At 40.4% G+C, this 12898-nt stretch overlaps 2 protein-coding genes across 2 annotated transcripts; both read left to right on the top strand.

Annotated features, from left to right (window-relative positions):
* The first annotated feature begins 3465 nt into the window (after nt 1–3465).
* On the top strand, nt 3466–5573 carry LOC106366835 (scarecrow-like protein 1). Its single transcript, XM_013806500.3, has 2 exons — nt 3466–3730; nt 4052–5573. The coding sequence occupies exon 2, from the start codon at nt 4062–4064 to the stop codon at nt 5259–5261; it is 1200 nt and encodes a 399-aa protein (XP_013661954.2). The 5' UTR covers nt 3466–3730; nt 4052–4061; the 3' UTR covers nt 5262–5573.
* Nucleotides 5574–10712: 5139 nt separating this feature from the next.
* LOC106355243 (scarecrow-like protein 1) lies at nt 10713–11150 on the top strand. The gene has a single exon (XM_013795224.1). The coding sequence runs from the start codon at nt 10713–10715 to the stop codon at nt 11148–11150; it is 438 nt and encodes a 145-aa protein (XP_013650678.1).
* The last annotated feature ends 1748 nt before the right edge of the window (nt 11151–12898 follow it).

Below are 12898 nucleotides of genomic sequence, written 5' to 3'. Positions count from 1 at the left end.
CTTTTGTTGAACTGATGATATCTACGTAAGACAAATGAAATACGTGTGTCACACAATTTTCAAACACTCGCAAATGACTATGACTGTCTTCCTTATAATCACTTGCAAACAACCAGAACGAAATTGAAATGAACAAACCAAAATCGACAGTAACACGCTGTCCCTTAGCAATTATATCTCTGTTCTCGGATCATCAGAGTTGGGAGACAAGGCTTGGCTGGTGTTTCAAGAGATGCTCAGAACAATATTGCTGGTGACATTAGTTCTCTGGTTTGTCGGAGAAGCATGAACAAGCCCTCCTACTAGATCAGAACTTTATGAGTTTTTTTTTAAATGTCAAGACTCTTCTGTAGGTCTTAGAATAAGTTGACATTAGCCTTATTGAATATGTTTAAAGGAAGGAAAGAAACACAATATTGTTGATACATTACAAAGAGCTTAGCTTCCATTGTAGCTATTGAGTATCACTATCTCATGGTTTTGTTGTCCCCAGAGCATTTATGAGATTCGAGTACTTAATTTTGAGCTCGTACTGTGAATCCAAGTTCACCAAACGGTTAAACTCCTCGAAGGTAATCATCTTTTCCAAATGATCTTTGGTGGTTCCCTTTTCTTGAGGATCTTGAATCCAAAGCAAGCTCTTGTTAAACTTCGATGTCCAGTATAATTAAAACAATAAATAAATGAGTAAAATTATTCAATCCACACTGAATATTTTGTCAACAGAAAAAAAGTCATTCATCAGCCAACTAGCTAATAAACATCATTTGCTTAAAGAAACTTCCATTTGATTTCCAATGGTAACATTATAGCACAAGAAAGCTCCTTTACTCAATGCGATGTATAACTTTCATATATGAATTTCAACTGTATATATAGTTGGTGAATGTATAATAGCGTGCTGAGATGATTAACGAATGTATATACTTTTAAAATAAAATCGAAAGTCAAGGTTCAAATCTTTTTTTCGAAAGCAAGCCGTTTTTGGTATCAAATAAAAATAGAAGTTGCTTATTAGTGGATAAGAGTGGAACTTGAGAGAGAGAAGACTTCCTAACAAGGGTATTGCGAGGATAAGGTTGTGATAAACAATCTTTGTCAAATGTTAAGTAAATAAAACATTTGGTGAAATATACACGTTTGAGTGTGAAGTTAGCGAAGTAAATTCGTTTACACATTCATTATTCCTGTTGTTTCACCATATTTAAAAGTAAACAATTATTCCTGTTGTAAAAAATGAACCAACAGAGATTAGATTCTTTACACACTGATTAACGATCATTGCTTCTTCTTTTTTTTTGATCAACGATTAACGATTATTGCTTGTATGCGTTAAACAGTCAGTTTACTTGTAGGCTGCTAGTAAATTCGTTTCTGTAAATAGTGGCTCAATAGTGTCTATTCCAAAAAAAGAGATACTTCGCAAATAACATAACTTAAACACAATGTTTTTTTTTTCCGACAAACACAATGTTTATGTTGTGGATTTAGAGTTGAAAGAGAATGTAATCAAAACTAATTAAACCGAAACCTACTAGCTTTGAAGTTTGAATCAAAATATTGTATAGTTTCTGGTAACTTGATCAAAGTTTGACAAAGGAAAAAAATAGCGTTTGAATATTTTCAACAAAATCAACACGCTAAAACATCACTAACAAGAGCATGAAATCGTGAATATTTTTAAATCAAATATCAATTAGTGGAAAGTGGAAACTGTGGTAGGCACCTTCGTCGGGAAAAGTGCCAATTTCGACCCCAACTATTTTAGTCGTGCCAAATACGACCCGAACAATTGATCAGTGCCAAATACGACCTCAACTCAATTATAATTTGAAAAAACTACCCGAACTTCTTAAAACGTGCTTAAATCTACATTGACTCTAACAAAAGTTAGTCAATCGTTAACAAGATAAAACGACGTCGTTTTGATATACGAGGAAAAGTGTCAATTTCGACCCCAACACTCTCAGTCGTGCCAAATAGAACCCGAACAAATGGGCAGTGCCAAAACCGGCCTCAACTTAAGTATAATTTAAGAAAAACTATCTGAACTTCTTAAAAGGTGCATAAATCTACATTGATTCTAACAGAAGTTATTCAACCGTTAACAAGATAAGAAGACGTCGTTTATATATACATATATATATATATATATATATCTATTTTTTTTTTAAAAATATGTTCATTCCGAAACTCAAACCATGTTGTGATACCCTTTTAAATGGGCACACTAATAACTAGATAAAAGTAATTTTTTAAAATACTATTACAAATTTGAAATTATATAAACTACTATTATTCTTCATCTTATCCAATTTAAAATTTTGATGACAGTTTTTTCTGATTTATATAAATACATTAACATGTTTTTCTTATTTATCATATCTTTAATAAAATTATATCTTACTAAAATATAAATAATAAAATATTTATTATTATACGATATTAAATATGCTTAAAACTTTGAATTTATTTATACAATTTTCTTATATAAATTATTTTTAATTTTTAAAATTAAGTGGGAATTTTTTTAGTTTCCAAAGTTGATGTTATATATTTTGATATTTTGTTCAAAAATGTTAAGAGGCCTTTTACCTTTCTTTCACTAAGATATGTTGTACAAAATATTAGACAAATTAAACAATAACTAAAATATATAAAGCAATCACCAAAGTTTTAAATTGGATAAGATGAAGAAGAATAGTATTTTATATAATGGAGAATTTCAATTTGTAATAATATTTCAAAAAATTATTTTAGTCTAGTTGTTAGTGTGCCCTTTTAAAAAGATATCCCAGCAAGGATTTGAGTCCCGAAATAAACATATTTAACAAAAAAATACATATATCAAAACAACGTCGTCTTATCTTTGTTAAAGGTTGATTAACTTCTGTTAGAGTTAATGTAGATTTAGATACGTTTTAGAAAAATTGGATAATTTTTCTTAAATTATAATTGAGTTGAAGTCGTTTTTGGCACTGACCATTTGTTCGGATCTTATTTGGTACGACTTAGAGTGTTGGGGTCGAAATTGGCACTTTTCCTCGTATATCAAAACGACATCGTTTTATCTTGTTAACGGTTGACTAACTTCTGTTAGAGTCAATGTAGATTTATGCACGTTTTAAGAAGTTCGGGTAGTTTTTTTGAATTATAATTGAATTGAGGTCGTATTTGGCACTGATCAATTGTTCGGGTCGTATTTGGCAAGACTGAAATAGTTGGGGTCGAAATTGGCACTTTTCCCCACCTTCGTCATAGTTCTCATCCATATCGAACGGTCAGATGTTTTCGTCTCATTGCCAAAACAAAAATATCATAAAATCCAATATTACCAAAAAAAAAGAAAAGAAACGAGTGACAGTCAACAGAAATCAAACCAAAATGGACACGTAACCGCTAATTATCTTTCCAATGAGATATTTAATCTATTTAACAGTAATTTCATTACAATAATTCCATATATTTCTTTTCAACTAAAACTTCAAAACACCACACGAGTCGTTCGTTGAACACATCTTAAAACAAAGGCGACAGTCACAGAGACAAACCAATACAAGGCGGTTCCTTTTTTTTATCATTTCTGTCTTCTTCTGTAGAGAGACGACCCTTAAAGTTCAAACCTTTAAGACTTTTTCTTTCTCCCTTTGGCTTTTGCAACGTTTATATCAGACTTCATCTTTCTCAAATCTCCAGAATCGAAGACCCTTCTGCTCTTGAACCTCTCCTGGTAATTGACTTTTTCTTTTTGGTTTCAGATTTTGATTATACATCTTTAAAACACACTCCCTAATACTCAGATTGCTTGGTTAATCAGTTATGGTCTTGAGGATTGCATAGGTATCAAAAGGAATACACTTTACATGGATTGAGTTAGAAAAATTCATAATTATTAGTGTTTGGATCATAAAACTCCATGTTTGGTTTATCTATGATGACGCATTAGTAACAAAGGCTTGACCTTTAAGAATGATATGTTGGTTGGTTCAACATTTTTATAGTTAGAATCTCAGTGGCTTGATGTTTTCTTCTGTGTGTGATTATATTGTAGTTGAAGTTGGATGGTGGAACAAACTGCGAGAGTCATGTCACTGGTGAGTTCAGCTGAGCCATCAGCTGCAGCATATAAGAACCCGAAGCTTTACTCGCTCAATGAGAATGGTTACAACAGTGACGGTGGTGCTTCTGTTGAAATCTTTGATCCAGACAGGTCCAAGAACACTTGTCTGACTCATGATTCTTACCCAAGCCAAAGCTACTTTCTCGAATCCCCAACAGAACAACATCTTGTTGCCTCTGGGGCGGCCTCGGTTAGCTCATTTGGCTCTTTGGACTCGTTTCCTTATCAGTCTAGACCGGTTCTTGGATCCTCCATGGAGTTTGATGATGAACAAATGAGATCAAAGATTCAAGAGCTTGAAAGAGCCCTCCTCAGCGATGAAGATGATAATTATATCATGGAGGGACTAGATCACCTGATGGAGGTTGACAACGAATGGTCTTACCAAAACCATTCAAACAAAGACTCCTCATCTGCAGATTCCAACTCTCATTCCAGTAGTAGCAAAGAAGTGGTCTCACAAGCAACAACTCCAAAGCAAATGCTCATCTCTTGTGCCCTTGCCTTATCAGAAGGCAAATCAGAGGAAGCTTTGTCACTACTAAACGAGCTGAGACAGATAGTTTCAATCCAAGGAGACCCTTCTCAGAGAATAGCAGCTTACATGGTTGAAGGTCTAGCCGCAAGAATGGCTGCTTCAGGAAAATTCCTCTACAGAGCGTTGAGATGCAAAGAGCCTCCTTCTGATGAGAGGCTAGCTGCTATGCAAGTCCTCTTCGAGGTCTGCCCTTGCTTCAAATTTGGATACTTAGCTGCTAACGGCGCAATAGTGGAATCAATCAGAGATGAAAAAGAAGTTCACATAATAGATTTCGATGTAAACCAAGGAAACCAATACATGACGCTGATCAAAACCATTGCTGAGCTTCCCGGTAAGGGCCCTCTCATGAGGCTAACCGGTGTTGATGACCCTGAATCAGTACAAAGATCAGTAGGAGGGTTGAGAATCATAGGCCTAAGACTCGAGCAGCTCGCTAAAGACCATGGAGTCTCCTTCAAGTTCAGAGCAATAGCGTCAAAGACTTCTTTAATCGTCTCTCCATCTGCACTCGGTTGCAAACCAGGAGAGGCTTTGATCGTCAACTTTGCGTTTCAGCTTCACCACATGCCTGACGAGAGCGTGTTATGTACGAGGCTATAAGGCCACCTATTATCCATCACTACAAGAGGAGGCCCAAGGTCGGAACAGTAGAGGAGAAGAATGAGACAAGAAAGGATCTAGAAGGATAAGAATACAAGGAAGGAGGAGAGGACGTAATAACCGTATTGTCTGCGCACATGGGTTGTCTGTGACGTGGCTATTTGCTTTATGCTTTCTATAAGAGTAGTAATGAATAAGAGAAATGTATCGAGTGTGATCATCGATCTTTTGTGTGAGGAGAGAGAGTACTCCTGTGTAAAAACTCTAAAACCTTTGTATTAGCTTGTTCTCCAAGGAATATCTTTACAGTTTCTTTACGAGTGCAAACTTTTACAATCTAGTCGTATCAAACTTGGTATCAGAGCAAGACGAACCTGCGGCTTGGCGATGGCACCAAAGAAGAACGACGACAAGGCGATCGAGCTGGCCCAACGTGACGACGAGAGATTTGTCGCGATGGAGGGGGAGCTATCAACGATGAAGGAACAAATGGGTGAGTTGATGAAGATGATGGCTAGTGGGTTTGAGAAACTCGCGCTGAGGAAGGTAGATCCGACAGGGGAGAAGGATCGGCGTGTAGGAGGGCCGATAACCCCTGATCTGATCTCCAACCCAGCCGATGCTCTCAAACCAACAGCGTATCAGGGAGAAGGATCGGGGAAGTCGATTATGGGGGAACCAAGGAGCGTTTCCGGTGGAAGGTTCGTAGCGGAGTCGGGGCAGGAGACAAGCTCCGCAGCGACACTATACCGCCGGAAGACTGCTATGGAGGAACGAGAAGATTCACTCGCGCGGAAGATAGAGATTCCTCTGTTTGACGGTGACGGAGTGGAGAGTTGGGTGCACCGTGTCGAGCAGTACTTTGAGATGTTTGATTTCACGGAGGAAGAGAAGCTACGTGCGGTTAGGATGTGTTATACCGGCGAGGCTCTACCGTGGTACCGATGGGAGAGAAACCGAAACCCGTTTCTCAGTTGGGAGCAGATGAAGATTCGGGTGTTGGAACAGTTCTCACCGGCTCAAGATACGAGTGCAGGGGAGCGGGTGCTGTGCCTGCGACAAAAGGACACCGTACGCAACTACCGCCGCGATTTCATCGCACTCGCGTCTAACGCGCCGGAGATACCAGATCCGATACTCGAGATGGCGTTTCTGAACGGACTGCGACCAAAAATCAAGGCCGGGGTGAAGTTGATGAGTCCGAGGGGGTTGCAGAGGGTGATGGATGTGGCGAAGTTGGTCGAAGATTGGTCGGAAGGGGGAGATACGACGGAGGAAACATCGGAGGAAAAGGACAAAACGAGTCGTAGCGTTAATGGACGTCCGCAGGCCCAAAACAATAAACCGGCCCAACAGAGTGGGAACGGGTCGAGCCCAAACAAGAATAAAGCTGGTTCCGGGTCTACGACGTCGCAGAACAACACGACCACCAAACCTAACCATAACCGTCTCAAACCGCCGTTTCGCCGTCTGACTCCGGCGGAGGTGGCAAAATGGAAGGCTGAGGGACTGTGCTACAGATGCGATGAGAAGTACGTCTATCCGCACCGTTGTTCCCAGGCGGAGCTGCTGGTTATAATGGTGCTAGAAGACGGTACGGAGGTGGATATATCGAGTTTAGCGGTGGAGATGGATGAAATGGGGGAAGCGGCCGAGATCGAGGTGGCAGAGATATCGATTAGCTCCCTCGTTGGCATATCAACTTCCAGAACCATCAAGCTAAAAGGAACGGTGATGGGAAAGGAAGTGATAGTCTTGATTGATAGTGGGGCGACACACAATTTTGTGTCCAGAGAGTTGATGAAGCAACTAGACTTGGGTACCGACGACACACAAGGCTACAGCGTGTTGACGGCAGGAGGAGTCACATTTAAAGGAGCGGGATTGTGCAAGGAGATGGAGGTGGAGTTACAAGGGTGTACTGTGGTTTCCAATTTCTTACCCTTAGAGTTGGGAAGCGCTGATGTAATCTTGGGTATGCAGTGGCTTGAGACCCTCGGAAATATGAAGGTTAACTGGAAGTTGCAGATACTAAGGTTCAAGATAGGAGACAACAAGTATGTACTGCAAGGGGATCCAGGCCTTTGTTGCTCTGCGGCTTCTCTCAAGTCGATTTGGAAGACGGTGCAACAAGGGGGAGAAGCAATGTTGATTGAGTACAATGGGTTACAGCTGGAGGAGGAAAAGGGTGGAGGGTCAATTCCTCAGCCGCTGCAGAACATTCTGAAGGAGTACGAGGAAGTGTTCGCAGAGCCACAGGGTCTGCCTCCGTCGAGAGGGAAGGAACACGCGATCGTCCTAAAGACGGATGCCAGTCCAGTAAGTGTTCGACCCTTTCGTTACCCACAAGCGCAACGGGAGGAGATCGAGAAGCAGGTGGCATTGATGTTGTCGGCGGGAATTATCAGGGATAGTAGCAGCCCTTTCTCGAGTCCGGTACTGCTAGTCAAGAAGAAGGATGGGAGTTGGAGGTTTTGCGTGGACTATCGCGCCTTGAATAAAGTGACCATCGCCGATAGTTATCCGATACCTATGATTGACCAGTTGCTGGATGAACTACAGGGGGCGAAGGTGTTTTCGAAGCTTGATCTGAAGTCAGGGTATCATCAGATTCTGGTGAAAGCAGAGGATGTGCAGAAGACAGCGTTTCGAACCCATGACGGCCACTACGAATTCCTTGTTATGCCGTTTGGGTTATCCAACGCGCCAGCTACATTCCAGTCTTTGATGAATGAGATTTTTCGAAGCTACCTGAGGAAGTTTGTTTTGGTCTTCTTCGATGACATACTTGTGTACAGTCAGACACAAAGCGAGCACGAAGAACATTTACGCTTAGTGTTGGAGGTGTTAAAAGAACAGGGCTTGTACGCAAATCGCAAGAAATGTGAATTTGGAAGCTCTCGCATAGAGTATCTTGGTCATGTGATAAGCGCAGAAGGAGTGGCAGCTGATGAAGGGAAGGTACGTGCTATGCTAGACTGGATGGAACCAAAAGCAGTGAAGGAGCTGAGGGGATTTTTGGGGTTGACAGGGTACTACAGAAAATTTGTTCAAGGGTATGGCGATATTGCAAGGCCTCTCACGTCCCTGTTGAGGAAGGATCAGTTCAAATGGTCCGGTGAAGCAGCGTTAGCCTTTCAGAAACTGAAGCAGGCAATGGCGACGGTTCCGGTACTGGCATTGCCTGATTTCAACGAGCAAATCGTGATAGAGTCGGACGCGTCTGGGGTGGGACTGGGCGCTGTGTTGATGCAGCGACAGCGACCGATCGCATACTTCAGTCAGGCTTTGACGGAGCGACAGCAAATGAAGTCTGTATATGAAAGAGAGCTCATGGCGATAGTCTTTGCCATACAGAAATGGCGTCACTACTTATTGGGAAGGAAGTTTGTTGTAAGAACGGACCAGAAAAGTCTTAAGTTCTTGCTGGAGCAGCGGGAGATTAACATGGAATATCAGCGGTGGTTGACTAAGATCCTCGGGTTCGATTTCGATATACACTACAAGCCGGGGCTAGAAAATAAAGCAGCTGACGCCCTGTCTCGGAAGAGTCCAGTTACTGAGCTGTTTGCAGTATCAGTTCCGGTCTCAATTCAGTTGGAGGAGGTGGGATCAGAAGTGGAGCGAGACAGTGAGTTATCGAAGTTGATCCAAGAGTTAACTCAGGACCCTAGCTCACACCCTGATTATACTCTGGTGCAAGGAAGGTTGCTGAGGCACGGGAAGTTGGTGCTGCCAAAGACATCCAAGTTGATTGAGTTGATACTAAAAGAGTATCATGACAGCAAATATGGAGGACATGGGGGGGTACTAAAGACACAGAAGCGCATTGGAGGGTTGTTTTACTGGGCAGGGATGATGACAGACATCAGGAAGTACGTGGCGTCGTGTCAAACCTGTCAGCGTCACAAGTATTCAACACTCGCGCCAGGAGGGCTGCTCCAACCCCTACCAGTTCCTACTAACGTCTGGGAGGACATCTCACTAGACTTCATCGAAGGGTTACCGAAATCAGAGGGAGTTAATGTCATACTGGTGGTGATCGACCGACTCACTAAGTATGCACATTTCATCGGCCTTAGACATCCGTTCACAGCCATTGACGTTGCAAGGTCTTTTGTCCAGGAGGTGATCAGGTTACACGGCTACCCTAAGACTATTGTGTCGGACCGAGACCGTATCTTCACGGGGCAGTTTTGGAAGGAGCTATTCAGGTTGTCGGGAACTACTCTGTGTTTCTCAACAGCCTATCACCCGCAGACGGATGGGCAGACGGAAGTGACAAACCGAGGGCTTGAGACCTATTTGAGGTGCTTTGCAGGAGAGAAACCACGGACATGGGCAAAGTACTTACAGTGGGCTGAGTTCAGTTACAATACGTCGTATCATTCTACCATCCAGATGTCTCCTTTTACCGCGTTGTATGGGCGTGAACCACCAACTCTTCTCCACTACGAGAACGGTTCTACCAACAATGCTGACTTGGAGTCTCGTCTGCAAGAGAGGGACGACAATTTGGCTTTGTTGAGACAGCAGCTACTAAAGGCACAACAGATCATGAAGGCACGAGCAGATGAGCATCGCAGGGAAGTAGAATTTGAGGTGGGTGATAAGGTGTTCTTGAAATTACGTCCCTACAGACAGAAGTCATTGGCCAGGAAGGTGAATGAGAAGTTGGCCGCTAGGTTCTACGGACCGTACGAGGTTGCTGCGCGAGTGGGTAAGGTAGCATATCGCTTGAACTTACCAGCAGAGGCTCGCATCCACCCAACATTCCATGTTTCTCAGCTTAAGAAAGCAGTGGGCGGGTCTTTGGAAGCAGCCACCATTCCGCCTCAGCTAACAGAAGAAGGAGTGTTAGAGGTCAAACCGGAAGCAGTGTTGGCACACAGGAGCAACGCGCAGACTGGGCATGAGGAAGTCTTGGTTAAATGGAATGGGTTACCTGCTGCAGATTGTACGTGGGAGTGGAAGAGCGTCATGGAGAAGCAGTTTCCTGAGCTTGACCTTGAGGACAAGGTCAGTTTCAATGGAGGGAGTAATGTTATGTACGAGGCTATAAGGCCACCTATTATCCATCACTACAAGAGGAGGCCCAAGGTCGGAACAGTAGAGGAGAAGAATGAGACAAGAAAGGATCTAGAAGGATAAGAATACAAGGAAGGAGGAGAGGACGTAATAACCGTATTGTCTGCGCACATGGGTTGTCTGTGACGTGGCTATTTGCTTTATGCTTTCTATAAGAGTAGTAATGAATAAGAGAAATGTATCGAGTGTGATCATCGATCTTTTGTGTGAGGAGAGAGAGTACTCCTGTGTAAAAACTCTAAAACCTTTGTATTAGCTTGTTCTCCAAGGAATATCTTTACAGTTTCTTTACGAGTGCAAACTTTTACAATCTAGTCGTATCAGAGCGTCACGGTAGTTAACCAGCGCGACGAGCTGCTACACATGGTCAAAGGGTTGAACCCGAAGCTTGTCACAGTCGTTGAGCAAGACGTGAACACAAACACTTGCCCTTTCTTCCCGAGATTCATGGAGGCTTACGAGTACTACTCTGCGGTTTTTGATTCTCTTGACGTGACGCTCCCGAGAGAGAGCCAAGAGAGGATGAACGTGGAGAGGCAGTGTCTCGCTAGAGATATTGTCAACGTTGTTGCTTGCGAAGGAGAAGAGCGGATTGAGAGGTACGAGGTTGCTGGGAAATGGAGGGCGAGGATGATGATGGCGGGGTTCAGTTCGAGGCCAATGGGTTCAAGAGTGGCGAGGAGTATGCAGAGCTTGATAAAGGAAGAGTATTGCAGTAAGTACAAGGTTAAAGAGGAGATGGGTGAGCTCCTTTTTTACTGGGAGGATAAGAGTTTAATCGTTGCTTCAGCTTGGAGGTGAAAAAGATTAGTAACATATGTTCTATAAAAAACAATGTTTATGTTTTGTTTTTAATCTTTTGGTTATATTGTAACTGGTCAAGAAGTCATCTCTATGTATTAGTGATTCCGAGAAGCTAACCTAGCTAACGCTATTTGTTTTCACCTCTCTTTATATAAAAGTAGAGTTTTGTTTACAAGTAGACTTGTTTCCGTGAATATAAATCTTAATCAAAGGTGGCTCAGTCATGATCAAGAATCTATTGTAACTTCTTCTGATAGTTTAAGAAATTGCAATGAATTCTCCAAGGGCTCAGCTATGTTTCCCCGCATGATCAGTTTCAGATGCATGTGTTATATAAAATCTGTAGCTTCCTTGCTCGACCTAAAAGATCAAACATGCAGCCGTAATGCTCTCTAGCTATATATACGCGGCTGTATTTGTTATATCTCTTACCATTCCGTCAAACATTAACAAAAAGAACAGATTTTAACATAATGTTAACACACGTGTATACAAGTTTTAATTTCTTATCATACAATTAAACCTTTTTTACGGCACCATACAATTAATATTTTAAATTACGGCGCCATACAACTAAATTTTTAATGTTTTTTGGTATATTGTTAAAAAGCTTCAGATAAGGAAAAAAGAAGAAAAAGTAAATAAGTTTTTTTTTCAGGGAGTAAAATACGTAAATAAGACTAATAAGTTGAATTCAACTGGATATATAAATAACCTAAACCGATATACATTAAAAACTCAATAAATTAATAATGTTTGGATTTAGTTTATAGAGTTATTCATTTAAAGAAAATCTATACTTTAGATTTATTTTTAAAAAGTATTTTTTTTATTTAAAATAATGAAGAATATTTCATTTCATACTATTATATATTAGTTAAAACATTATAGATTTGAATTTCATCTATATTTATGAGATTATTTGATACATTTTATGTGTGTTGAAAAGATATGGAAATATACAAATGAGTTCTTATATATAATTCGATAAAGTAACATCAAAATGCGGAAATAAAAAAATAAAAGTTAAAGATACAATTCATTTTGAAGATTAACAAATTATAAAATGCTTTATTTATGTATATAAAAAAAAATATATATATATATATTATAAAATGCTATGAATTTTCTAAATATTATTATTTTATTATATCAAATTAGTTTACACCGGTCCAACTTGAAATTGAAAATTTTATTAATTTTTTATCGTGTTTAGAGTATTAATTTTTAGAGCTTTTGGAAAAAGAAAAAACAAACATCTACTGTGGCTGCCCTAAATATTGATCCATAACTTGAAAGATAGTGGCGTCTTTTGGGGTCGACAACAACAAGGAGTATTACCGTGCTTTGGATGCATACTGGCTTCGTGTGAATCCCAGGGTATTTAGTTCTTTCATCTTCTTCAATCTGTGTTATTATTATCCCATGAATTGAATTGAATATAATATAATCTAATCTAATCTAATCCTTTCATGTCTTTGTGAATCCTATCATACTTTTATCTACGTTGTTCATGGCTTTTATATTTACTTTGTTTTGTTCTTAGGGTTTTGGCATTGAAGGTATCGTAGGACCTATGGGTATATGGTTATGTCTGGGCAGTTGGTAACCTATGAGTGCGAAGTTCTCGACAACTATAATTATCCCCTTGGTTGGAAGGTTAAGTGTTACGGCAAACTTGGTCTTCATCGTTACAATTTGATTCAGGTATAAAACTAGTTTATATTTCGATCGATATCTTGAGA

This window comes from Brassica napus, chromosome A7, assembly GCF_020379485.1.
Source record: "Brassica napus cultivar Da-Ae chromosome A7, Da-Ae, whole genome shotgun sequence".
NCBI lineage: Eukaryota > Viridiplantae > Streptophyta > Magnoliopsida > Brassicales > Brassicaceae > Brassica > Brassica napus.
This window is presented reverse-complemented; position numbering and strand designations above follow the sequence as displayed.

Coding starts and splice junctions, on each gene's coding strand:
- LOC106366835 (XM_013806500.3), top strand. CDS start 4,062: ATGGTGGAACAAACTGCGAGAGTCATGTCACTGGTGAGTTCAGCTGAG.
- LOC106355243 (XM_013795224.1), top strand. CDS start 10,713: ATGGTCAAAGGGTTGAACCCGAAGCTTGTCACAGTCGTTGAGCAAGAC.